The sequence below is a fragment of the Psammomys obesus genome, unplaced genomic scaffold (assembly GCF_907164565.1).
Source record: "Psammomys obesus unplaced genomic scaffold, mPsaObe1.curated_primary_1811, whole genome shotgun sequence".
NCBI lineage: Eukaryota > Metazoa > Chordata > Mammalia > Rodentia > Muridae > Psammomys > Psammomys obesus.
In genome coordinates this window covers 59,694,260-59,721,836 of record NW_026585644.1, presented here as the reverse complement: position 1 = coordinate 59,721,836, position 27,577 = coordinate 59,694,260, and the positions used below count along the sequence as shown (strand labels likewise).

The following is a 27,577-nucleotide window of genomic DNA, read 5'->3' as shown; positions in this document are numbered from 1 at the left end:
CACACACACACACACACACACACACACACACACACACACACACACACGAGATAGAGAGGAGTTTGGGGAGAGGGAGAGAGACAGAGGAAGGAGAGAAAAAGAGATTAGAAAAGACAGTAAAAAAAAATTCAAACTGGATGTGGCTCAATATCTACATATTAACCTTGCATGTGTAAAGGTCCAGATTTGATTCCCCACCAGCACTAGAGAAATAAGTGAGTAAACTAACACATAAGAACATAAGTTAATATTGATCCAAAGAACAAGGCCAGTCATCAGATATTAATACACTAATACACTGCTTTGTGGGCAAAACCAATGCCAAGGCTGGAGGTGAGTGGGACCTCAGCATGATCTGTGGTGGCTGCACAGGCAAGTGCATAGATGTCTCATGCCCTCCATAAAAGTCCCCAGAGAAGAGTCAGCCCCAGCTTAAATCAGCATGTCCTGGACAGGACACACCTATCTCAGCTGGTAAGCCCTTCTTTGCTCAGAGTACGTGCACCACAAAGCCATGCATCCCTTTCATAAGGCTGGGCCCCGTTTCTGTGAGGTTTGTGGAAGCTTTGACAAGTTGATTAACTGTTTAACCTTTCAAAGACTGCTTTCTCATCACTATCAGGCCCACAACAACACTCACCTTTGCAGTGTTTTCTCCCACAGATTAAATTAAATAATGTCTCTACTGTCTCAGGGGCTCACAACTCAACCAACCTTATGTGCTGTGGTCCATGCACAGTACTCAGCCCTCTCTCCAAGGGAGTCACAGTGTGGTGGTAAGCATTAAGCAAGCACAAAAATGACTGGAATGCCGATCTCTGAGGGAGGAACCACAGCTAGCCCTTAAAATATCAGGCAGACAGGGTGGACATCTTGGCAGAGGACCCACAGTGTGTGGTCTACTTAAGGTGGGTCTTGCCTGTTTGGGAGACGGAGGAATTGGCATTTGACTTGACTCTATCTGATAATGGGTGCCTTTTTGTGTTTGTTTGTTTTTGCTTTTAGTTTTGGTTTTTTGAAGACAAGATTTCTCTGTGTAACCCTGACTGTCCTGGAACTGGGAGACCAGACTGGCCTCAAACTCAGAGGTTCATCTGCCTCTGCCTTTCTCCCAAGTGCTAGGATTAAAGGAATGAGCCACTCAGACCTGGTGATAATGGGTATCTTGGGATTTCTATTGCTGCCATAAAACACCATGCCAAAAAACCAAGTTTGGGAAAGAAGGATTTATTTGGCTTACACTTCCGGATTGCTGTTCATCATCAAAGGAAGTCAGGACAGGAACTCAAGCAGGGAAGAAACCTGGATGCAGGAGCTGATAGAGAGGCCATGGAGGGGTGCTGCTTACTGGCTTGCTCCCCATGGATTGCTCAATCTGCTTTCTTACAGAACTCAGGACTACCAGTCCAGGGATAGCTCCACCCACCATGGGCTGGGTCTTCCCCCACCGATCCCTAATTAAGATGTTCTACAAGCTTGTCTGCAGCCTGATCTTTTGTTTGTTTGTGTGCTTGTTTGTTTTTTGAGACAGGGTTTCACTGTGTGGCTATGGCTCTCCTGGAACTCTCTGTGTAGACCAGGCTGAAACTCACAGGGATCTGCCTGCCTCTGCCCTCTGAATGTTGGGGTTAAAGGCATATGCCATCACTGCCTGGCTCAGCCCAATCTTATGTAGTGAGGATTTCTCCTCTCAAATGACTTTAGTTCCTGTCAAGTTGACATATAATTAGCCAACACAATGGGTCTTGGCTGAAGAAAGATAATCCAGGTAGAAGGAAGAAAATAAAACCCAGAAATCTCGGGGAAAGTAAAAAATAAAAATTGTAGTGTGCCAAAACAGCCTCAAAGGATGTAAGATAGGTAGCTTTAATAAGGTCTCCCCAAAAGCCAAGGACTCTCATAGCTGCTGGCATCTGCTTCCCCTCCCTCACCAGCAGCACCAACAAATGTCATTCAGGGGTATTGTTTGAGGATGTGGATAGCCTCCCTATTTGATTATTGGAAGCCAGTGATTGAAAATGTTAGTTCTTATCAAGTTATGTGAAACCCACATTGGTAACAGACTCTCTGGGCTAGTCAATTCCTCCCATTACACTGATAACTTAGGAAGAGTTTAGTCTTCTAATGAAATGTGTGGCAATTTTACCTGGCACAAGCAGAGGCCAGAGTGTTGGCTGTCCTACTCTATCAGTCTCTGCCTTACTTCCTTTAGGATCTCCCTGACCTTGCACCAGCATGGCAGTCAGTGAACCCCACTGATCCTCCTATCTCTGTTGCTCCCCCATTCCTAACACAGGATTGCAGGTAAATGCACAGATAGACCCAGCTTTTTGTGTAAGTGCGAGGGATTCAAACTCAGGCCCTCATGCTTGAGCAGCAAGCATCCTTGCCCACTCAGCCCTCTCCTCAGCTACCAATTCTACTGTTTTAATGTTAAACTTAAATAAAGGTGTATGCAAAATGTAGTAAATGTTCATAATGCATTGTGATTTGCAAAGAGCAATGTTTAGAGAAATATAAACTGAAATCTTAGACTTTGTGATGGCTATTCTTGGTTGTCAACTTAACTACATCTGGTATTAACAAACTAGTATTAACTAAAAATGGAGGTTTAGATCTTTGATATAGGAAGATATACCTTTAATCTATATCGTTTGAGCTGGGGTCTTGAGGTAGGAAGACACACCTTGAATCTGGGACAGAATAAGGACAAGGAAGAAGGAAGCTTTTGCTCTTTGCCAGCCTGCACTCACACTGCTGGAAAGTCCGTTCCTTCACTGACAGTGGAGTCTCCTTCCATCATATACTGAAGAGCAGCGAAGACATGCAGTCCTGTGGACTGAGCGACTTCTAGATTCTTGGACTTTCTGCTCACAGGCATTGCTGACTTAGCTGGATCACAGCTTGTAAGTTATCTTAATAAGTTCCCTTTCTATGCATAGATTCATTCTATAAGTTCTGTTTCTCTAGTGAACCCTGACTAATACAGATTGTCTTCATTAGCTGAATTTTAAGTAGTAAAATGACTTTTATAAAGAAATGTCCCTAAATTCTGTTGCCTGTACCCTTGAACATCTGTTATTCTCTCTGATGATGTCTGTGTGGGAACAACAGTAGTGGTTCTGTTCCTACATACCCAGCCAGGCTAAGGAGCAACATCATTTTTAAGCTTTGTTACTCACTTCCTGAGTCTACTGCCATATTGCCATAAGGTACTCTTGTGAAGCAAACATGAATTCTACATGGTGGCATTGCTATAGGGGAGGTAGAATACAGGGAAAGGAAAAGATCTCAATGTTAGTTGGTAAAAATAAAGTTAGCAAGACTATCGTGGTGGTTTGAATTTAAAAACGACCCCATAGGTCCATAGTAGGAGCTATGTCCTTGTTGGAGAAGGTGTATTTCAATCACTTCCTGCTGCCTGCTGATCCAGATGTAAAACTCTCAACTCCTTCTCCAGTACTATGTATGCCTGAACTCTGCCATGCTTCTCACCATGATAATGGACTCAACCTTGAAATTGTAAGCCGACCCCAATTAAGTATTTTCCTCTATAAGAGTTGCCGTGGTCATGTTGTGTCTTCACAGCAATAAAAACCCTAACTAAGACAGCTGGTGTAATGAGAATTTTAGTTTCTCTAAAGATCCAGTCATGTTATGTGACTGTTTTTGTTTTAATCCCAGGTGTGGGCTATGGGGCTGCTTCAGATTGACCACAGCCATTAGCTATGATTGTCTAGTGCTCTAGCAGGAGCGAGATTTGTGCCAGCTCCAGATAGTTTAATTCTGGAGAATAGAAATGGGAGAGCCACAGGACGGCTTGTGGCAGTGGCTGCTTCCCCTGTTGCTGTTCCCGCTGCTGCTGGTAAGGCCTGCTGTAGCATTTGCTATTGCTGGCTTGCTGGTTTGCTGGACTGCTGGATATCCTGACTATGAAGATTAGACATGCCCCAAGGATCCAAGTCCCTGTAAAGGTCTATGCTCCTTTCCCCTCTAACCTTCTTCTCTCCTACCCTGTTGAGGAGTTGGAAGGGTTATGGTGGATAAGGGTTGGAAGGGAGGTAGAGACATAAGAAGCAAATAAAAGAGACAAACAAATACACCAACAAGCTGGCTACTGTAGAAATGAATGAACCCATCAACAATGCCTGGGGAGAGACAAAACTAGTAAAGCAAGCTGACAGCAGAATATTCACACGGAAAGCATTAAGAGACTATCCTTTGCACTCACCCTCAGGAACAAAGCGCATGGAGAAAATGTGAGCAAATGGGCAAGAACAACGGGGGTTTCTAAAAAGGCTGTTATACTGTGCTGGTTACCCTGGAAACAGTACACCCCCCACACCAAACACACCCAACACCCCTGCTGCCACTACCACCCGCCTGATAGGACAGTGATGTACAAAAGATGTGCACAGATGATGCAGGCAGTGTCTGGGGGTAAGCCCATGTGTCTTCCAGCTAGCATTTCCTTGAGAGGCCTAGCGAGGAACTCGTAAGGGGGTGCGTGCTGCTGGTAAGGAAGAACCTAGGAGCTCTGGGAACAGCCAAATGTCTTTCCTGCCTGTCTATGTGGCCTTGAAGGGACTTGGGCTGAGGAGCAACAGCTCACTTGCCCTTCTACTGGTCTAAGAGCGTTGCTCTGGATGGCACCTGGGCTAGTTAGAACCTGACTTTTGCCCACCCAGGAAGGTTGAGGTGGTCTAGAAGGTCCCTCTGGTATAAGTCAAAATGATCACCATTGCTGTCCCCTGAAAGGCTCAGACTTTCCCTAGAAGCTCTTGAAGTTCTAAATCATCAGTTCCTTGATCTTAGCTTGACTCAGATCCCCCACCTGAGTCAGGCCAGCATCCTCAGGGCAATATCTGAGTTTGCCTCTGAGCTCCAGGCTTATCCCTCTGCTCAGCCCTGGGGCTCTCCGTGGTCATGGTTTCCATGATCTTCACAAGCACTGTTCCCTTAAACCAGCTATCATTGAAGTGGTCTGGGGACCCCTAGGTTCCCTGAAACTCCTTCAGAACATCCATGAGGTCAGAACTGTGTTCATAACACTCATGTTCACCTTTCATTCTCTCAGACTTTCAAGAGTGTATATAACAAAAAAGGTTGACTGATGTGGTTTTAAATTCCACACTACAACTAATTTCAAGAAACCACTGTCTGTCAAGTTTCATGTACTGTCAAAGAAGACTCTCTGTGAGAAGACTGCTACAAGATGCCTCTCATTTCTCCAGATACATGTGACATGTGTATCCGTGTGGTGTCAATGTATAGCCCGACCAAAACACGTTGTGGCTGAAAATGTAGCTGAGTGTTAAAGCAATGGCCTAGCATGGCCTGTATTCAATCCCTAGCACCCAGCTGACGCCCCAAAGTCATCACATATTGAATGAATGAAATGCAGGAATCCAGTAATGTTATATTAAACCAGACATTAAAGAGAGCCACAAAATTTAAGAGAGAAATACTACTTTTAATAATTTTTATTATTGATAAAATAATTTGTTTTTGTTTTTCCAGGCATGGTTTCTCTGTATAGTCTTGACTGTCCTTGAACTCACTCTGTAGACCAGGCTGGCCTCATACTCAGAGGTCCACCTGCCTCTGCCTCCCAAGTGCTGGGATTATAGGCATGAGCCACCATAATTTGCATCAATATAGTATGGATTTATTGCTGTTTTTTATTAACCAATATTTTTTAGGTTTCACTTTGATTTACTGGTACAGTAACTAATGGTAATTCTAGCCCACATAGAAGCTCTTTGAAGTTCTCGATTTGTTCTTGAGTATATGAGGAAGATTTCTGAGATCAAAAGCTAGGAGGACATGCTCAGCTGGCAGCCTGGCTGCCCCCCACCCCACCTCAATGGACACTCGTCATGGAGGCTGCTGCTCTTCAGCCTCCCACACTCTAGCGTACGTTGGTCACAATGGAGATATTCCAAGTAGAGGAGTAAGAGAAGAGAGGAGTACGCTGATGGGAGAAATGGGTACACGGGCATTTTTGACGGTGGTATATGTGTGTGTACACATGTTTATGTGTGTGGGTGCATTTGTGTGCAGGGTTGTGAAGACCAGAGGTCAACATTGGGTGTTACTCCTCATGACTCCATCCACTTTGTTCTTGTGAGACAGCCTGTCACTTGCCTGAGGCTGGCCAAGTAGGTGAGTCAACTAGCCACTGACCCTACAGAGCCGCTTGTCCCGGCTCCCCAGTGCTGGACACAGCACACAACACCATATCAGGCTTTAAAAAAACCCATGTGGAGACCTCCCTCCTCGGCACAGCGGACTCGCCTTTCTCAGACTCGCCTTTCTCAGCGCAGACCTAACTGCCTGGGGCCTGCAGCCACTGAGGCGGAGCCCCAAGCCCCAGATTCGCGCGGCGGCTGCACCATCCTCGCAGGGCCCGAGTCTGCTAGATGCCATACTAGCTCCGCAGGAGCGCCATCACTGACGGTACAGCCCGCCCAATCCCACAGTGACAGAGAATACGCTATATACTCACCAAAACCAGACAGAAACGCCATACAAGCTAGACACACCAGGCGCCGGGCCTCCGAAGCTTGGAGAGCACAGTGAAGAGACCCCAGGACTTCCCAGAAAGCATCTGGACTAGCAACCCAGTCTCCAGTTACAGCGGGACTTTCTAACCTGGCGGCGGAGCAGCACTGAGCTGGCGGGGCACATCAACCCTCCAGTTTAAGACTAACCAGGGCCAAACCAGAGAACAGAAAGGCTGGTTACCCCGATTCCCACTGACGTGACCACCCTGAAATCTCCAGCTGCAGCAAGACCTCATAACCTGGCAGTGACAACAGCATGGAACTGGCGGAGCACATCAAAGAAGCAGGGCCAAACCAGAGAGCAGAGAGCCCCGTTCTCTGCCAAGTGACCTACCTGTAAGTGAGTGAACCCTTGAGAATCTGCAGCTCCACTGATCCTGGGTCCTGCTAAAACAGAAGCCAGGCATCGAACCCCCTCCCACCCATATACCCACTTTGGGAAACAGAGGGGCACTTGGAACATTGAAGTTCCTGCTCTGTGGGTCTAATTGAGGAGTTAAGGCAGTTAATGCCAGAAATCGCGCTGCGATCATCACTAGCGCCTGCGACATATACATTGCAGAGCCCCTCCCACACACTCAAGGGTTCAACATTAGCCATCACTCTGTCCCTTGAGACACACGCCCACGCCCACTTACACACACACACACATATACACACGCATGCACGCTTGCATTTGCCTCTGTTTGCGCCTGCGTACTTTCCTCCCACAGGTACAGCTAGTCCTCAGCACACGCTAAGGACACGGGACCTCTCTCAACTTCCTGAAGAATTCTCCAGACTCGAGAGAGAGACAGTACCAGTCTGATCGGCAGAATCCAAAAACAAACAGGGAAGGTCTCAGATAAGCCAATGGCCAGGGGTAGGCGAAAGAACACTTCCAACATAAATCAGGACATCATGACTTCACCAGCAAACCCCAAAATCGATGGATACTCCAATTCATCAGAAGCACAGGAAAATGACCTTAAAGCCATGCTTGCTCAATTATTTGAGGCTCATAAGGAGGAAATGAACAAATCTTTCAAAGAGTTGGCCAGTCAATTGGAGATAAAGAAAGAAGAAATAGACAAAACCCTTAAAGAAACACAGGCAAACATAGCCAAACAAATAGAGGCACAAGTAGGAAAAAATTAGTGGCATACAAAAAGGAAATGAACAAAGAAATAGAGTCCATCGTAGAGAGACAGGAATCCAAATTCAAACACATGGAAGAAATGGTGCAAGGCATGAAAACAGAATTAGAATCAATAAAGAAAACACAAAATGAGAAAACTCTTGAGCTGGAGAACTTTGAGAAAAGATCAGGAACCACAAAAGTAAGCATCACCAACAGAATACAAGAGATGGAAGAGAGAATCTCTGGAGCTGAAGACACACTTGCAGAAATTGATACTTCTCTCAAAGAAAAAGTAAAATCAGAAAAATTCCAATCACAAAATATCCAAGAAATCAAGGATGCTATGAAAAGACAAAATCTAAGAATAATAGGAATTGATGAAAAAGAAGACTCCAGGCTCCAAGGTCCAGAAAATATTTTCAAGAAAATCATAGAAGAAAATTTTCCCAACTTAAAGAAAGAGATGTCCATAAATATACAAGAGGCCTACAGAACACCAAATAGACTAGACCAGAAAAGAAACACATCACGTCACATCATAGTCAAAACACTAAATCTACAGAATAAAGAAAAGATATTAAAAGCAGCAAGGGAAAAAGGCCAAGTAACATATGAAGGTAGACCTATCAGAATCACACCAGACTTCTCATCAGAAACTATGAAAGCCAGAAGGGCCTGGGCAAGCATCATGGAGACTCTAAGAGATCACAAATGTCAACCCAGACTACTATACCCTGCAAAGCTTTCAATCAACATAGATGGAGAAAACAAAATATTCCATGACAAAACTAAATTTATGCAATATCTATACAGCAAACCAACCCTACAGAAGATACTAGAAGGAAAACTCCAATCCAACGAAAACAAATTCACCCAAGAAAACAGGGCATACAGATAATATCCCAACAAAAATGAAAAGAAAACAAGCAATGAAACAAGGTAAGATCATCGACTCCATTACAAAAGGAACTAACATGCATTGGTCAATATTATCTATCAATATTAATGGACTCAACTCACCAATAAAAAGACACAGGCTAACAGAATGGTTACGGAAACAAGACCCAACATTCTGTTGCATCCAAGAAACACACCTATGCAACAAAGATAAACACTACCTCAGAGTAAAGGGCTGGAAAAATGTTTTTCAAGCAAATGGTTCCAGAAAACAAGCTGGAGTAGCCATCCTAATATCTAATAAAATAGACTTTCATCCGAAGTTAATCAAAAAAGATAAGGAGGGCCACTATATTCTCATCAAAGGAAAAATCCAACAAGAGGACATCACAATTTTGAATATCTATGCCCCAAATACAAGAGCACCTACATTCGTAAATGAAACAATATTAAAGCTTAAATCATACATTGATCCTAATACCTTAATAGTGGGAGACTTCAACACCCCACTCTCATCAAGGGACAGATCAACCAGACAGACAAATAGTGAAATAAAAGCACTCACAGAATCCCTAAATCAAATGGACCTAATAGACGTCTACAGATCTTTTCACCCAAACTCAAAAGACTACACCTTCTTTTCAGCACCACATGGAACCTTCTCCAAAATAGACCATATAGTTGGTCACAAAGCAAGCCTCAACAGATACAAAAGGATTGAAATAATCCCTTGGATACTATCTGACCACCATGGACTAAAGCTGGACATCAACAACAACAGAAACAACAAAAAGCCGACACGCACATGGAAACTGAACAACTTACTACTCAATGACAGCTGGGTCAAGGAAGAAATAAAGAAAGAAATTAAAGACTTTCTAGAATTCAATGAAAATGAAGGCACAACATACCCAAATTTATGGGACACATTGAAAGCAGTGCTCAGAGGAAAATTTATAGCACTAAGTGCCTACAAGAAGAAATCCGTAACATCACATACAAACAACTTAATGGCCCAACTGAAAAACCTAGAAAAAAAAGAAGCAGATACACCCAAGAGGAGCAGAAGGCTGGAAATAATCAAAGTAAGGGCAGAAATCAATCAATTAGAAACAAATAAAATTATCCAAAGAATCAATGAAACAAAAAGCTGGTTCTTTGAGAAAATCAACAAGATAGACAAACCCTTAGCCAAACTAACTAAAAAGCAGAGAGAAACCATACAAATCAGCAAAATCAGAAAGGAAAATGGGGACATAACTACAGACACTGAGGAAATCCAAACGATTATTAGGTCATACTACAAAAGCCTATATGGCACAAAATTTGAAAATCTAAATGAAATGGATAACTTTCTTGACAGATTCCATCTACCAAAATTAAGTCAAGATCAGGTAGAAAGACTGAATAGCCCTATATCTCCCAAGGAAATTGAAGCAGTCATTAACAGTCTCCCCTCCAAAAAAAGCCCTGGACCAGATGGCTTCAGCACAGAATTCTACAAGACCTTCAAAGAAGTACTAACACCAATTCTCCTCAAACTATTCCACAAAATAGAAATAGAAGGAACACTACCAAACTCATTCTATGAAGCCATAGTCACTTTGATACCTAAACCACACAAAGATCCAACAAAAAAAGAGAACTTCAGACCTATCTCTCTTATGAACATTGATGCAAAAATACTCAATAAAATACTTGCAAACCGAATCCAAGAACACATCAAAGATATCATCCACCATGACCAAGTAGGCTTCATCCCAAGAATGCAAGGGTGGTTCAACATACGGAAATCCATCAATGTAATCCACCACATAAACAAAATGAAGGAGAAAAACCACATCTCCTTAGATGCTGAAAAAGCATTTGACAAAGTCCAACACCCATTTATGTTTAAAGTCTTGGAGAGATCAGGGATACAAGGCACATACCTAAAGATAGTAAAGGCAATATACAGCAAGCCTATAGCCAACATCAAACTCAATGGAGAGAAACTTAAATCAATCCCACTGAAATCAGGGACAAGACAAGGCTGCCCACTCTCTCCATATCTCTTTAACATTGTACTTGAAGTCCTAGCCAGAGCAATAAGACAACTAAAGGAGATCAAGAGGATACAAATCGGAAAGGAAGAGGTCAAAGTGTCACTATTTGCAGATGATATGATAGTATACATGAGCGACCCCAAAGATTCAACCAGAGAACTTCTTCAGCTGATTAACACCTTCAGCAAAGTGGCAGGATACAAAATCAACTCAAAAAAATCAGAAGCCCTCTTGTATACCAAAGACAAAAAGGGTGAGAAAGAAATTAGGGAAACAACACCCTTCACAATAGCCACTAATAACATAAAGTACCTTGGTGTGACTCTAACCAAGCAAGTGAAAGACCTGTTTGAGAAAAACTTCAAGTCTTTGAAGAAAGAAATTGAAGAAGATCTCAGAAGATGGAACGATCTCCCGTGCTCATGGATTGGTAGGATTAACATTGTGAAAATGGCCATCCTGCCAAAAGCAATCTACAGATTCAATGCAATTCCCATCAAAATACCAACTCAATTCTTTACAGACCTTGAAAAAAAGATTCTCAGCTTCATATGGAGAAACAAAACACCCAGAATCTCCAAAACGATCCTGTACAACAACAGATCATCTGGAGGTATCTCCATTCCCGATCTCAAGCTGTACTACAGGGCAACAGTAATAAAAACTGCATGGTATTGGCATAGAAACAGAAAGGAGGATCAATGGAATCGCATAGAAGACCCAGAAATAAACCCACACACCTATGAATACTCAATATTTGACAAAGAAGCCAAATCCATTCAATGGAAAAAAGACAGCATCTTCAACAAATGGTGCTGGACCAACTGGATGTCTACATGCAGAAAAATGAAAATAGATCCATATTTATCACCCTGCACAAAACTAAAGTCCAAGTGGATCAAGGACCTCAACATAAAACCAGATACTCTAAATCAGTTGGAAAAAAAAGTGGGAAACAGCCTAGAACTCATTGGCACAGGAGACAACTTCCTGAACAGAACACCAACAACACAGGCTCTAAGAGCAACAATCAATAAATGGGACCTCATGAAACTGAAAAGCTTCTGTAAAGCAAAGGACACCGTCATCGAAACAAAACGACTGCCTACAGATTGGGAAAGAATCTTCACCAACCCTTTATCTGACAGAGGGCTAATATCCAGTATATATAAAGAACTAAAGAAGCAGAAAAGCAACAAACCAAGTAATCCACTTAAAAAATGGGGAACAGAGCTAAACAGAGAATTCTCGAAAGAGGAACATCGAATGGCAGAGAAACACTTAAAGAAATGCTCAACCTCATTAGCCATTAGGGAAATGCAAATCAAAACGAGCCTGAGATTTCACCTTACACCCATCAGAATGGCCAAGATGAAAAACTCAAGTGATAGCACATGCTGGAGAGGTTGTGGAGAAAAGGGAACCCTCCTCCATTGCTGGTGGGAATGTAAACTGGTTCAACCACTTTGGAAGTCAATCTGGCGCTTTCTCAGACAACTAGGAGTAGTGCTACCTCAAGATCCAGCTATACCACTCCTAGGTATATACCCAAAATTTGCTCAAGTACACAACAAGGACATTTGTTCAACCATGTTCGTAGCAGCTTTATTTGTAATAGCCAGAACTTGGAAACAACCCAGATGTCCATCAACGGAGGAATGGATACAGAAATTGTGGTATTTTTACACAATGGAATACTACTCAGCAATCAAAAAGGAGGAAATCATGAAATTTGCAGGCAAGTGGTGGGATCTAGAAAAGATCATTCTGAGTGAAGTATCCCAGAAGGAGAAAGACAAACTTGGTATATACTCGCTTATATAGACCTACAAGATATGATAAACATAATGAAATCTACACACCTAAAGAAGATAATCAAGAAAGTGGACACAGGCGAAGGTGATTAATCCTCATTTAGAAAGACAAATGGGATGTGCATTGAACTTATGACAGGAGTCTACCACAAAAGGCATCTGAAAGACTCTACCTAGCAGTGTTTCAAAGCAGACACTAAGACTCATAACCAAACCCTCGGCAGAGTGCAGGGAATCATATGAAAGAAGGGGAGTTAGTATGATATGGAAAGGATAGGAGCTCTACAAGGACCAAATATATCTGGGCACAGGGTCTTTTCTGAGACTGACACTCAACCAAGGACCATCTATGGATATAACCTAGAACTTCTGCTCGGATGTGGCCCATGGTAGCTCAGTAACCAAGTAGTTTTCCAAAGTAAGGGGAACACGGACTATTTCTAACAGGATTTCAAGGGCAGGCTGTTTGACCCCCCCGCCCCCGGGGAGGAGCAGTCTGTTAGGCCACAGAGGAGGACTTTGCAGCCAGCCCTGAAGATACCTGATAAAACAGGGTCAGATGAAAGGGGAGGAGGTCCTCCCCTATCAGTGGACTTGGAAAGGGGCAGGGAGGAGACCAGGGAGGGAGTGTGGGGTTGGGGAGGGAATGAGGGAGCGGGATACAGCTGGGACACAGAGTTAACAAAATGTAACTAAAAAGAAAAAAAAAAAAAACCCATGTGCTCTGGTGATCAAGCTCATGTCCTCATGCTTGCACAGCAAGGACTCTACCAGCTAAACCACCTTCCCGACCCCGTTTGTTACTGAGACCCTGACTTAAATACACATATAAAATACACATGTATATGATTTTTAAGCCTAAAAAGTTTGAACAAAAACTTGACCTAAGTAGGCTGGGCATGGTGGCACATGCCTTTAATCACAGCACTCAGGAGGCAGGCACAAGCAGATCTCTGAGTTTGAGGCCAGCCCACTCTACATAGAGAGTTCCAGACCAGCCAGAGCTATGTACTGATACCCTGTTGATAAATAAATAAAATAAATAACCCGAGAGACAATTTTGTTTCTACTCAAAGTTCTAAGAAATGCTTGTAAGCAAATAACCAGGGAGTAAATTATACTGAGAAACACCATAAATGTGGCCAAAGTGACTTATTTCAGGACTGCAGTGTGGCCTGGACAGTGTTCCAAACATGGGAAGAAATGCAAACACACAGAAAACAGAAGATGCCCTCCTGTGAAGTTGAAGAAAAGGTCACATGATCGGGCTGAGCCCGGCCGGCAAGTGTGGCTTTTCCACCCTGCTTTTCCCTATACCACCATATGCTGGCGCATGGACAGATCTATCCAGACAAGTTTAATACATTTTTTTCTCATAACACCCTGTCCAGGCAAGTCCAACAAGGATATTTTCAGAAGAAAATTCCTTTTCTCTTGTGTATTAGAGCAAAGTCATGAGCCCACATTAAACCCCAAGGCTTTAAAATAGAAGCAGCTTAATTTTACTGTGAAAACCTGGATGTGCCAATTGCCAATGGGATTCCCCCAGTGCCCAGCACAGCCAGCAGAAGAGACAGAGGCAGGAGTGTCCCCAGCCCAGGTGCTCTGGTCTAGGGCCCTCCCCCACCACAGCACTGCCTGCTGCTGTAGGCTCCGCTCACTCACCCAGAAGTGCCGTCTGGGGATGTGTCCTGATATGCCGGCCTCTGGAGGAGAGCCTGGCTTGGGGACGCTCTCTGGCTCCAGCCGGGAAGAGGAGGAGTAGCTGCCCAAGCACCAGCAAGCACCCCAACGTCTTCTCCATCTTCAAGAGGAGCAGGGGCACAACTGTAATACAACATAAGAAAAGCAAGTGAGATTTCTGGGTGTCCATAATATCAGGACGCTGCAGCACCACAGCCCTGATTTTTCATGTCCCAAACTTGCCACTTATTTGGTTTTTCCACTTTCAAACTTGAGGGTACCACATTGGTTGGCCAGGGCCTCTGGAGTACTCTTGAGCTGGCAGAGGCCATGCAGAAGTCCATCATTACCTTGGATCACCAATCTACCTTGAAGGTTTTTACCAATTCAATTTATTATCAGAGGCACATTCTACATCTTAGATTTGAAAAAGGAAAAAAAAAATCCTAGAATTCCAGGTAGTAATGGTCTTTCTACCTATCAACAACAAAGCTTCATAAGTTAATAGACATTAATATTCCCAGAAATCAGTGTGGAGCTGACATGGGTAGTAGCCCCTTAAGCCCAGCTTCCCACCTTCTTCTGTTTTGACAGAGTATTGCTGTGTAGCCCAGTTTGGTCTTGAACTCATCATCCTCCTGCCTCAGCTTGTGTCCCAACACACCAAACCTGTCTGCATTTATTAAGAGGGAGCATGACACAGTGACTGAGGCTAGTGCCCTGTGCTGGCCTGCGTCCATACCAGGCATACGGAAACGCTTTACTTGTATTAACTCATTCATTTAGCTAGCACTCTTCCTTCGTTCCCAAAGGCACACTGAAGTTAACTAGCTTGCCCAAGGTCACACATAACATCAATTAGCAGAAAACCAAATTGGCCCAATGTAAAATACCCAGGTGCCCATTCATGAAAGGCTAACGCTATTTAACTGATAGAGGCAGAAAGAGGGCAGGGTTGAGGCAAAGACCAATTTCAGGAATTAAAACAACCAACAGACCCCCACCACTGCTCAGCAAACAGCTTTTAGGAGCTGACCTGCTGATGAACTTAAGACTGTCAACTCCTGAAACTTTTTACTTAGCATCAAAATATTTTTTTAAAAAAATGGGCAATGAATATTCAGTGCTTACTGTGCCAAGCTCTAGGCTTTGAAAATACTAACTGACTGAATTCTTACAGTAACTCAGACAAGCACATTGCCTAAAGACACGTGGCTTATCAGAGACTCGTTCATTGTAGATAACTTTCGTCTGTCTTCCCACACTTAAATAGTTACAGTCCTCTAGTTGAAGTGGCCACTTTCTATAGCTTTAACTCTGAGATTCCTTCTGAAGAGAAAAAGGGGAAAAACTGAGTCTATCTCACCTCTTTTTCTTTTCTTTTTTCCTGCATGCAACTCCTCTGGCGTCCAGAAGAGGGCATCTGATCCCATGGAACGGCAGCTACAGACAGCTGGGAGTCACTGTGAGTGCTGGGAACTGAACCTCAGTCCTCTGCAGGGGCTGCTAGTGCTCTTCTCTATTGAGCCATCTCTCTAGCATTTGCTTCTTCTTCTAATCGTAAAGCCTATCACTTGATTTCATAATTACTTGATATTAATTGCACAGTTTGATATGATGCTCTAAACGTGCGGCACCATCTGTAAGGGATTTACCATATCATATCTTTCTGTGTCTGACTCGTTTCATTTGGTTGAATGTCCTCCAGTTCAATCTGTCTTGCTCCATAGATTTAACATCAACAACTCATGTTATCAGGTTTGGGGACAAGCACCTTTACCCACTGAGGCATCCCACCAGCCATGTCTGCTGCTGTTCTCATCATTCTGCATTTGAGCCAATTGTGTATACATGTTGATCTATGGTTTCTGAGACAGGGCCTCACTATATTACTTGGGCCAGCCTCTGAACTCACAAAGATATCCTCCTGCCTCTGCCACCCAAGTGCTGGGATTAAAGGTGTATACTACCATGCCAGGTGCTAATCTAAGATTAAAAATGGTTTAAACACAACTTTACTAAACCAGAACAGTTCCTAGCTATACTCTAAATATTTATCTTTATATTCACAGGCAAGTATAATTCTTATCCCTTATCAAAGAAATTTCTCAGTCCCACAATGGTGGGACTCTTTAATCCCAGCGCTCAGGAGGCAAATGCCAGGAGGATCTCTGTTAGTTTCAGGTCAGCCATGTGTAAAGAGCTAAGGCTACACAAAGAAACCCTGTCTCCACCACCACCACCACCACCACCCCCACCCCCAAAAGAAATGGTCTTTGCTACAAAGACCATTACAGAAACCACAACTAAGAGATCAAGAGATTGTATAGTGCCCAGTCCCAGCCAACATGTGTACAGCACATTTTTTCATGGAAGGCTCAGGAATCATTGTGGAAGAGGGGGTTGAGAGAAAGTAAGACAGGAACAAGAGAGGCAACACCCATCAAGTCTCATCACGGCTGCCTAAACAAGACCTGAACACCACCACCGGCAGACAGGCTAATGTGAAGGGGGAGCGCTCACAGGGCCTGAAGCCTAGACAAAGAACAACAGGCTACTGGGAAATGCTGAGGGTGAGAGCAGTGGTCTTCCTGAGGGAAGAGCCTCCGCCTTCCACGTTAGCATGGTTTCCAATACCATGTGGTCAGATCATGTACATGCAGGTAGGTAACGTATATAGACTGAGAGGGTTGTATTTCAATGAAAGAAAAGGGAGCCACGAGGAGCCATGAATTTGACAAAAAGCAAAGGTGCATGAGAGAGGAAAGAGAAGGGGAAAATGATGTAATTATGATTTCAAAATAATAAGTTATTATAAAATAGTTTAAGGAGATACAAATCCCTAGTACGCTAATTTTGTTATAGACTATATAGCAGATTATTATTATACTACCCCATAAATACATACAACTAAGATAATCATAAAATTTCAATTCTGTCTGTGTTTGTGTGTGTGAGGTACATACATGGGTTCTGCTATGCTCACATGTGCTGGTATATGTGGACGTCAGAAATTCATCAACCGTAAGCATCTTCCTCCCTCTCCTGAATCCGAATCCCTCACAGGAGCTGGAGCTGGTTGTTAAGGCTAGACCGGCTGGCAGCAAGCTGAAGGATCCTCCTGACTCTGATGCCCAGTGCTGAGACTCTGGCCCATTCATTGCTTTATGTGTATTGTGGGGATCTACCTCACAACCTCAAGTTTGCTCAGCAGACACTTCACAGTCTGAGCCATCTGCCCATCTCCTGATTTATTATTATATTATCATTCTTCACTGAAGACAATTAGTAGAGAATATACATAAATTTTGTCATGGTGAGCCATTTCATTATCATAAAACCAGCTCATCTGTGTACTTACAAAACAATACAAGTTCATAGTTTTTAAAGTTTTTCTATTTTATGTGTGTGTGTGTGTACTCGTGTGTAATACATGTGTACTAAGTGTGCACAGGAAACTCAGAGGGCAACTTGCAAAGCTGGGTTCTCCGCTTCTACCATGTAGATTCCAGGGATCAAACTCAGGTTGTCAGGCTTGGCAGCTTTATCCACTGAGCCATCTTATCAGCCCCAAATCCACAATTTTTAAATATATATAAGCATCTGAAAGTATTTAAAGTTTTCTTATTTCAACAGGAAATGTCATGATAAGTCACAAACTAGTAAAAATATTTATAAATATGTATGATAGATTACTTGTAAAGTAAATATAAAAGATATATATCATTTTTCATAAACATAAACAATATAAACATAAAAATGTTTATGTTTATATTGTTTATGTTAAATGTTTATGTTTTCATAAACATAAAAAATGAACAACCACTTCAAAAGTCCAAAGGTTTGAAGAGTCACATCATCAAAGAAGATATCTAGAGGACAAACATGAAAAGATGTTCAACACACTTAATCATTAGGGGAATACAGGTGAAGGCACCACGAGGTACCTCAACAAATCCACCAGGACTGCCCCAACTAAATGATGCAATGAAGCATGAGAGGATGTAAGGAACTGGAACCCTCATTCTTTGTTGGCGAGAATGGAAAACTGTGTCATTTTGGAACACAGCTGCCAGATTCTCATAGTGTTATACCTCACCAAATAACGCAGCATAAAGTGTCCCGTTGCTTCCATTCACCCATGCTTTTAGCATCAAGAGTTCCATTCCCTAGGATACACTTCAACCCCAGGAAAAGCAAAGATTGTGTCCTCTATCAGCCCAGATCCTCAATACTTACTTAGAAGATAAGGGCGTACATCTGCACAATAACTATTTCTCAGATGCTTACAGAGGTTATATTTTTAAAAGCTGAACACTGGAAACAGTCCAATGACAATCAACTGATGAATGGGAAACAAATTATGGAATATCCACACATCAGATTCCTCCTGAGCAATTACAGGAGTGATCTGCTGGATGAATCTCAGAATCACACTAAATGAAAGCAACAGACACAAAAAAAATTATATAATTCTCTGATTATATGAAACTCAATAAAAAGCAAAACTACATGGCAAAAGCAGGAAGCAAATCAATGTTTCTAGGGGCCTGTGGGTAAGAAAAGGAACCAAATAAGGAAGGGCTAAAAGGGAATCCTAAGAGGCTGTGGAAATGTTTGCATTATTGTTATGGTGGAGTGATGCATTTGTTGAAATTTATCAGATTATATCCTTTAAAATTAATGAATTCTATTGTATGTTAAACTTCAAAAAGCTATTAAAAATTTTATTGGCAACAAAGAAGAGCTGGAGGAAGAAATGGAATGTTGTGGAACACTGTCTTCTGGTCATGACATGACCATAGCTTGTCACAGCTCTCAGGAGCTGTGGTTACCTATATAAAACCTCCACAAGGCTGGATGGGCCTGTTAATACTCCCCCATGGAAGGGAGACAAGCTCCCAGGACCTGTCCCTCCTGAGAATCTCTAGGTAGCTAATGGTTGCTAGGAGAGGAAGAGACATTTTCTTTTGGTGTAGTGATTGTAAGCTGTCCACGTTCCTGTAACATTAGAACACACACACTAACAGACACACACACACCATACAAATGGGGGCGGTGCACCACACACAGACAGGCAGGCAAGGGAGATGATCGGGAGCTACGAGAGCTTGCTTCTCAGACCTGGAGATTTGGTTGGGAAGAGACAACTCTGCAAGGTTGTCCTCCATCTCCTCGTAAACCCCATTAAAGCTTTTGAGACATGAATGTAGAAGAAGGATGAGTTGGGAAGAGAAAGGAGATGATTGGGAACGGGGGGGGGGGGGGGAAGGGGGAAGGGGGGGGAGAGGGGGGAGGGGGGGGGGGGGAGAAAGGGTAATGGGGGCCAATATGGTCCAAATGCATTGGATATGTATCTGAAATGTCATAATGAAACCCATTACTATTCATAACTAATATATGCTAATTAAATAGAAAAGATTGTATATAACTTCATAATAATGACAATATTAGTATCAGACAATATGAAATTTTTTACATAATAAAAAGCTGATGCATGTCCCTGGGTCAATGGTGCTTTCTTAGTTTGGCATTTTTAGCTGTTGGCATCTGAAGAATATGGATCATCTCTAAGTGGAAAATGAAATGGCTTATGAGCATATGAGAAGAACTTTTGTGTGGGAAATAGAGGTTCATTCAATCTGAACAGCCTCCAGTAAAGCATCAGGGAGCACAGAAGGAATATTTTGAAATAATCCAAGCACTTTGACTTTTGTTTTAGCCATTTTTCTCCTCTCCATGAGACAATGAGTTCTTTCATGTTGCTTTACCAAGAGGCTAGGGCAGAGAAAGGATACATCTCTGACAGCTAGGGTCCTTCTAGGCATCGCCATTCTGACTCACTAGGCAAGCCAGGATGCCTCCAAAGTCAAGACCTATGGTCTTGAGCTGAGAGACCTGACTCTCGATACTCATGTGACTTCTTCACTTGTGTGTCACCATCAGCAAGAGACATGATGTGAAAGTGGTGTCTCTTCCAAACCAAGACCACAGGGAACCCTGCTATCCTGAAAAAGTCTACAGGTCCTGCTAAGCCCCATTCACATAAGAAAAGAGTAGCGGGCTAGGGGTATGGCTCAGTGGGTAAAGGCACTTGCTGTCAAACCTGACAGTCCGAGCTCTATTTCCCGGACAAGCTGTCCTCTGACCTCCGCGTGTGTGTTTATATACATACACACAAATACATATGATGGACTTTTTAATGTAATTAAGAAAAAAAGTGGGAAGGGCACTGGTGTTTTTTAGTCCTATTGCAGTCCTGGCAGGGAACCAAGTATTTTGCAAACTGTCATCTCATTTGATCCCCACCATCATCCCGCAAAGAAGTAAGGTGTTGCTTTTGTGTATGGAACACTAAAGTTATAGGGAGAGACCCTCCAAGGCCTCAGAGCCAGTTAACTGGCAGAGCCATGAAGACTCTACCCCTGCCCCCTCTCAGGCAGTCAGAGAGAGAGACAGAGGGGCACAGGGTCAGCAACTGTGTCTGTCACAGACATCTGTCAGCACATATGCATATATGACTTATGCATTCACAGAAAACCACTGTGAATGAACCTCAGAGGCAGGCCTCTTCCACCTTTCTTCCATCTATCATGAGAACTGCCATCTCCTGCATGGCCAGCAAATGGGAAACGAATGTACGTTAAGAGATAAAGGCACCCATGGTACACAGGCAGGTTGAAATTTTAGACCCTGGTTATTATGGAGTTGACCTGACATGACTGTCTGTGATGACCAGAGGTGAAGATTTGGTGCCAACTCAGCTTGTCCAGACATGAGCTCGTCTTCTCCCATTCAAACCCTTTCACGGTCAAGGTTACCTCTTGGCTTACTGGTCCACGCCTGCACCAGTAACTGCAAACTAGTTTCCACCTGCCCTCTGTATCCTGAGTGCAATCAGGAGTGCGCAAACTCCACCTTCTTCTCGCTGCTTCCTTCTTGTCTTCTAGCTTGCTTCCATGGCTGCAGCCAATTTTGCAGCCCAGGCCTTTCATACCCAGACTCTTCCAGGTGCTGCTAAGAGGCCCTCTCTACAGCCCCTTCACCTGTTTGAGGTCCATGGATGGTCTCACTGGACAAATGGCATACTCAGGCCCTCCATGACTGACCACTGGCCATCTCTCCAGTGTGATGTTCCCACATTTACCCAAGGTTCCGGACTGTTTTGCAGTGGATGCCCTTGCCCATGTTGGTTCCGTGGCTGTCGTTGCCTACATGATACTCTGCCTCATGTTTGTCACCCAGGCAGTAAGTTCTTATAATGTCGTCACAGATCCATACTGAAGACATTTTTAATTGTGAAACAGTATATGAACTTAGAAATAATGCTGTGTGATGAAAAACATTCTATGAAACAAAGTTCTCTGTTGTTTCATAAAATGACGTTTTGAATGTTGCTTGTCTCTCTAACACAGATGCTATATTACACTACAGATGCTTTCTGAGGCTCCTAGCACCTTCACTCCCAGGTTGTTTAGAACACAGCAACGTTTGAATCCATATATTATATGTCACTAGAAGATTTTTGGGGGTTGGGTTTTTTGTTTTTATTTTTATTGTTTCATTTTTGAGACAGGGTTTCTCTGTGTAGCCTTGACTGTCCTGGGATCACTTTATAAGCCAGGCTAGCCTTAAACTCATAGAGATCTGCCTGCCTCTGCCTCCCTGAATGCTGGGTTTACAGGTGTGTGCCACCGGAAATTTTATCCTAGGCCAACAGTCCTAACTTATAGGCCATATGGACAGTCGGATCTTCAGTATGTTCTGAAAGCATACATCCACACCACATAGCTATGCATTTGTTGCTCTTTTAAAATTCCCCTTAAGGGGCTCAGAAGTTAGGAGCACTTACTGCTTTTCCAAAAGACCAAAGTTCAGTTCCCAGAACTTATTTCTGGCAATTCCCATAACTTCAGATTCAGGGGATCTGATGTCCTCTTCTGGACTCTATGGGAACCCATACACACACATGCATTCTCTCTCTCTCTCTCCCCCTTGCAGAACCACACCTCCATAGAGTGTCTTCATTTCTGCTTGAATAGAATTATAAGAAGCGAGGTGCTGTGTAGGTACCACCCTTTCAAAATAAAATGTGAATGGAAACAACTCAAACAGCCCTGAACAGCTGAGCACATGAACTGTACCATGGTGAGATATTCTGTGGCAGTTGGAATGAATCATTGCTTTGTCTATAACATGGTCCATAACATGTCCATAACATGCATGATAAATTATCACTGTAATAGTGAACAAGACAGAAAAACTGGTCTACAGTCGTAGACAGCAGTACAGTGGCTACAGGAGAGGATGGCTACGGAGAACATTCTGGGCGCTGGGATTATTCTGTTGATAAATCAGATTGATGTTCACATCCAGCAGCTTCCTTGAAAAAGTAACCTTTGTTGACAGAGGTGCTATCAGAGATAGGTAATAGTTCACTTGGACTCAACAAGGAGCTTCTGGGGCACAGACCTAGCAGGTGGTTGCATTATTCACTGTGCAAAGCTCCACTGTCCTACACTGTGTCTCTTTTTATACACCTCTTTGTTCATTTGCTTATCTTTCAGTGCTAGGGATCGAAGCTGCGAGTTCAGCTCAGTTGGTGAAGCTCTTGCCCAGCATGTTGTGAGGTCTGGCCTTCAATCCCTAGCATCACAATAAATAAGTAAATGCTGGGAACTGAAAGCTGGTTCTTGCACATGCTAGGCAAGCATTTCCCTATAGAGCTACAACCCCAGACAAGCCTTCACTGTTAACAGGGCTCTGTTCTCAGAGCAGCCAGAAATGAAACAGGAAACTTGAAGAATGCTTCACAGGCCCTCCCCTACATGGGCCACTGTACATACTGTAGAGGGAAAAGATTAGTGAGGGCAAGGCTGCACCGCTGGCCACTCCCCAGAGTGCGCACGCAAGCCCAGTGTAGGGGCTTTGTAGCTCTCTGAAAGTGTCTCTGTCCTCAGGGAAATTAAGGACAGGAGTTAAGACCACTAATCAGAGGACCTTTTAAAAAATCTCTTTTAAAACAGAAAGATGCCAAATGTGGTGGAAAACACCCCCCAGTAATGTCTGCAGTCAAGAGGCTGCAGACATTAGGGGAACCATGAGCTCAAAGCCAGCCTGAGCTATACAGCAAGACCCTGTTATACTAACTAATACTGATACTGATACTAATACCAATGAGGCTCAGCGGTTCCGAGCTCTTGCTGAGAGTCCAGGCTCAGTTTCCAGCACCCACACAGAAGTTCACAGCGTAAGAGGATCTGATGCCTTCTTCTAGCCTGTGAGGACACCAGGCATGCATGTAATGCATTTACATACATGCAAGCATAAAATAACAATAAACAAATGTTTAAAAATCAAAATATGAAGATATCCCTGAACTATCCAAGTAATCCTAATGTAACCATAAGGGTCTTCAACAGTAGAAGAAGAGAGAAGACAGGAGGTGGCATTGTGGTGTTCACAGACTTTGATCAAGACAATAGGCCAAGGATACCGGAAGCCTCTGGAAGGTGGAGGGATGGAGATGCAGAAGGCTCCAGTTCTGAGCACAATGGATTTTACCTAATGAAAATCATCCATAATCCAGACCTCCATAATAATAAACTAGTGCATTTTTGTTGGTTTGAGCCATTAAATTTGCAATGAGTTGTTATATGGGAAACTAATACAGACACATCCAGGAATCTTGGAGAAGTTAAAAACCATTTGCTGGGCATTTTCTTAGCAGAAGCCTTGCCCTGTGTCAGGATTTATTCCTTGTATTTCACTGGAAATGAAGGAGGACTGGGTGGTAGAAATTTCTAGACTGGAACAGTTACCTGATGCTGTTGTCGGGGAGACATCTGGTCTTCAGGGGCCCAGAATCAAAAGTGTTGTTGCTCGGAGAAATACACAAAGTACAAAAAGAAGGCAAGTAGCGACTTCTGGTAGGAGTTTGAAAAAGCCCAGGGCTCAAAAAGCTGGTATGGATGGTTCAAGGTTTTGAGATGGTGGAATGAGCCTTCATTTTCCTCATGGGCTCGATGTAATTACAAAAATCTGTGTGACAGCAATGGATGAAGGGTGGCAGGAAGGGAGGAACAGATGAGAACATGTATGGTGGGGGATACACCAACTGGGGAGGAGAGATACAGAGTCAGAGAAAAAAATAAAGCAGTCAGTTTTAGAAGTCAGAAAACAGGAGGAGCCACATTTTCCCTGGAGCCAGCAGAAAGAATGCACCCTGCTGACATCTTCATGGAGCCCCTTAAGACCCACTTCAGCTTCTTACCTCCAGGCCTGCAAGATAATTAGTTGGTGTGAGGCCACCACATGTGTGGTGATTTGTTGTAGCAGCCATGGAGGCTCTCACAGTAACCTCACATGGCTATGACTATTCCAGTTTCTCCGTCAGTGTTCTTGGAACTTTGAACCTGCTCAGTCACTGGTTTTTATATGCTACTATTTTGTGAAATTTTCTGTTTCAAACAACTCATTCTGTAACCTAGAGTACTAGACAGATTCTCACTAACATTTAATCCTCAGAACCTGTGACAGAACCTATTACAGTGTAAGTACAGTGAGCACCGAGCATTTGCTCAGAGCCAGCCCTGCATTAAGCATTCCATGTGTGCAAGGTAGGTCAGTTTTCCCAGCAATCCTACTCCTGATTCACAAATGAGGAAACTGAGGCACAAGGCACAGGTGTGAGGAGATGGGACTGAAACTCCAGTCCTTCAGATGTCAACAACAGTGCTTTGAGGTGTACCCTTGCCTTCCCTCAGGGGTCCAGGTCACTGTCATTGTCACTTCTGACAATAGCTGAGGAATCTGAAATTTAGCCCAGCCCTACCACTAAGCCACCTTCGGGCTATGGTGACAGTCTGGCTGCTGCACTGTACTGCAGAACTCAAAGGTGACCTAATGAGCTGGCGCTCCAAGGGCTCACCCAACTCTTGGAAGAGCATCCTGGTGCTGTTTCCTAGCAACACTGTGTGTACCACTCTCTGGGGTATCAGCTATGCCCAGAGCCTTGTGTGTCACTCCCCTCCCTGTTCACATCAGACAGGGGAGAGAAACCTGCTTAGTTTCCTCCAGAGAACTGGGACTCCCAGGAAAGGAGGCTGTGTGTGGTCCAGAACCAGCTGGAAATGCCAGGGTAGCCCCTGGAGATGCCCTTGTTGGCCTGGATGGTCTCACTTCTCAGCGGAGCTGTACCAATCCCAGCACCTCCGTGGTCATTGCTCACTCAGCCAGCTTTCCCTGAGACCATGCTTTCTCTCCCTCTCCTTCCCCACACCATATCACTCTGTGCCTTCTCTTAGTTACCAGCTGCTTCTAGGCAAACTGGAATTTTTTTTCAGACTCTCCAATAGCTCATATTTCTTCCTTCTCTTTCAAGGAGCAACATCTCTTTGCTTTTCCTAAAATCTTGAGGCTTCTTTCAATTGTCTTTTGTTTTGTTTTGTTGAGAAAGGGTCTCATATAATCCATATAATTTGGACTTATTATGTAATCAACTTCTGACCCCCTGCCTGTCTACATTTGAGTGCTAGGATTATAGGCATGCACCACCATGCCCAGCTTTCACCTAGCTTTTGCTGTCATAGACTGATGGTCTTAGTCAGTAGGAGTTTAGGGCCCACTAATCGTCCAAGGGTGTCTCAGATTTCATTCATGCTATGATACCTCCCACAGTGACCCTCAGGCCTGGAGACTCCTGATTCTGGGTCTGGAGTCTGGAACTTCCAGAACTTAGATCTACAGAAAAAAGCTGTCTGCTGGCTTTGGGGCCTGAAGCTGAATTCTGTCAACTGGAATAAAAGTAGGAACAGAAGGGAAATAGAAGGTGAAAATCTGCAGGTATTTGCCTTCTTCAGTGTTTTCTACGAGAACAAAATTCAGAGGCTTAGATGAACCCTTCTAGGTCACAAATTCCCCTTGGTATCTTGACTGGATTTGTGAAACTACCCCTTTGAAAGCAAGGAGGGAATATGGTGCTAGCATGGACTTTGGCACAAAAACTCCATTAACACATATAAACTACCTGCGGGTTAGGAGCACCCCTCAAGAGGTTTTCTCTAGAATTAGGGAGGGGTTAGGTTTGTTGTTCACAAAGACTCCTTGCTTTTTCCGGAAAAGTAGGTGGTAGAGCTCACTCGGCGTAGGAGACTTCTAGAGCTACTCTCCAAACCTTTGTCAAACCTCTTTAATCTGTGGGCATTATGATTCCCGCCAGTTGGAAGAGGAAACTGAGGCACAGAGTTGTTGGTTATCTCTAAGTACTCCAGCCAGTAAGAGTTTGAACGAGACCGCCGGTTCCCAAGCCTCTTTTCCTTGCCCCTGGCCTTGCAACCTCCTCACTGTCCATTCCTCAAAGGCAGGGTTGCAGATGCATTGTGGGAGGGTCAGAATTCTTACTGTGGGTTTGTTTAGGGTGTCTGAAGCAAGTCCCTGAGGAGAGTATCTTCCAAAACACCTACTTTTGGAGACCTTACCAGCAGCTAACACAAAATGCCCTCTTCCTATTCCTCTCCTGCAATACAAGGAAGCCAAGCTGTTACAGAGAACGCAAAGAAAATCCAGATGACACCGGCCTTGAGATACCAGGCTACAGGGAGAGCCCAGTTACTTTCTACCTGGTAGATTGAACTGTCTTGGCAAATCCGCTCAACAAGTCACTTGGTCGTTGTGGAGCTAGTCTGAGTGTCCCTGCGACGCCGCACAGCGCCCCCGCGGGGCACTCGGGGCTGCTGCCGGGCCGTGCGTCCCGCGCCTGGCCCGGCGTGGCGAGACTTCTCCCATCCAAGGGGATCCGGCAGCGCCGCCTCCCTCTCCCACTCCCCAGGGAGACAGCGGCTCCCCGGGAGCGGGGCGGATGGTTGTCTGTCGGTCGCGGATCGCCTGTCTACGCCCGGGGCAGCGCGCCACGCTCACCTGCAGCCACCGCCGCCGGCACCCGGAATCGAGGCAGGGGCGCAGCCGCGCGGATCGGTCTCCGTCGTCCGCCGCCTCGCCCCGCCGAGAACAGCAGAGCTCCCTGGGCACCGCTCCCGGGACGCGACGAAGAAGCCCGTGCCAACGTCGTGTCCTGAGCCGCCGCCTTCAAGTCCCATCCCAGAGCGCTCCGGGCGCTTGCTGGCTGCCTGCGAGGCTCTGGGCAAGGGCGGCTCGGGGAGGCGGTACCGCGCGAGGGTGGGGAGCGGGCGGGCGGAAGGAGGGGTGTCCTCTTTGGGGATGGGAAAAACGGGGAGAGACGGCGGCCCAGCTGCCCAACCCTGCAGGTCCCCAGCCCCGGACACGGGCAGCACTCCCTGCCTGCTGCCAACCCCTCTTTCCTTCCCTGTGCATTTCCAGACCGGGTGGGATGGCTGGGTCTCCAGAGGTAAACAACTGGAGGCTTTAAGGGGATTGTCTGTTTGCCTGAGGAGGGGGTGAGGTGGGGTGAGGGTTTCCTGGTAACAGGAGACA

At 44.4% G+C, this 27,577-nt stretch overlaps 1 protein-coding gene across 2 annotated transcripts in view; it reads right to left on the bottom strand.

The window, feature by feature from the left end:
* Matn2 (matrilin 2) overlaps nt 1–27,275 on the bottom strand; it is a 137,380-nt gene extending 110,105 nt beyond the window's left edge. For both annotated transcript variants that reach the window (XM_055620125.1, XM_055620133.1), the window contains exons 1-2: nt 27,044–27,275; nt 14,108–14,269 (exon numbers count right to left, since the gene is read on the bottom strand). In XM_055620125.1, the coding sequence (XP_055476100.1) occupies nt 14,108–14,246 (139 nt within the window). In that variant the 5' untranslated portion in view covers nt 14,247–14,269; nt 27,044–27,275. The remainder of the gene's footprint in view (nt 1–14,107; nt 14,270–27,043) is intronic.
* Nucleotides 27,276–27,577: the final 302 nt, after the last annotated feature.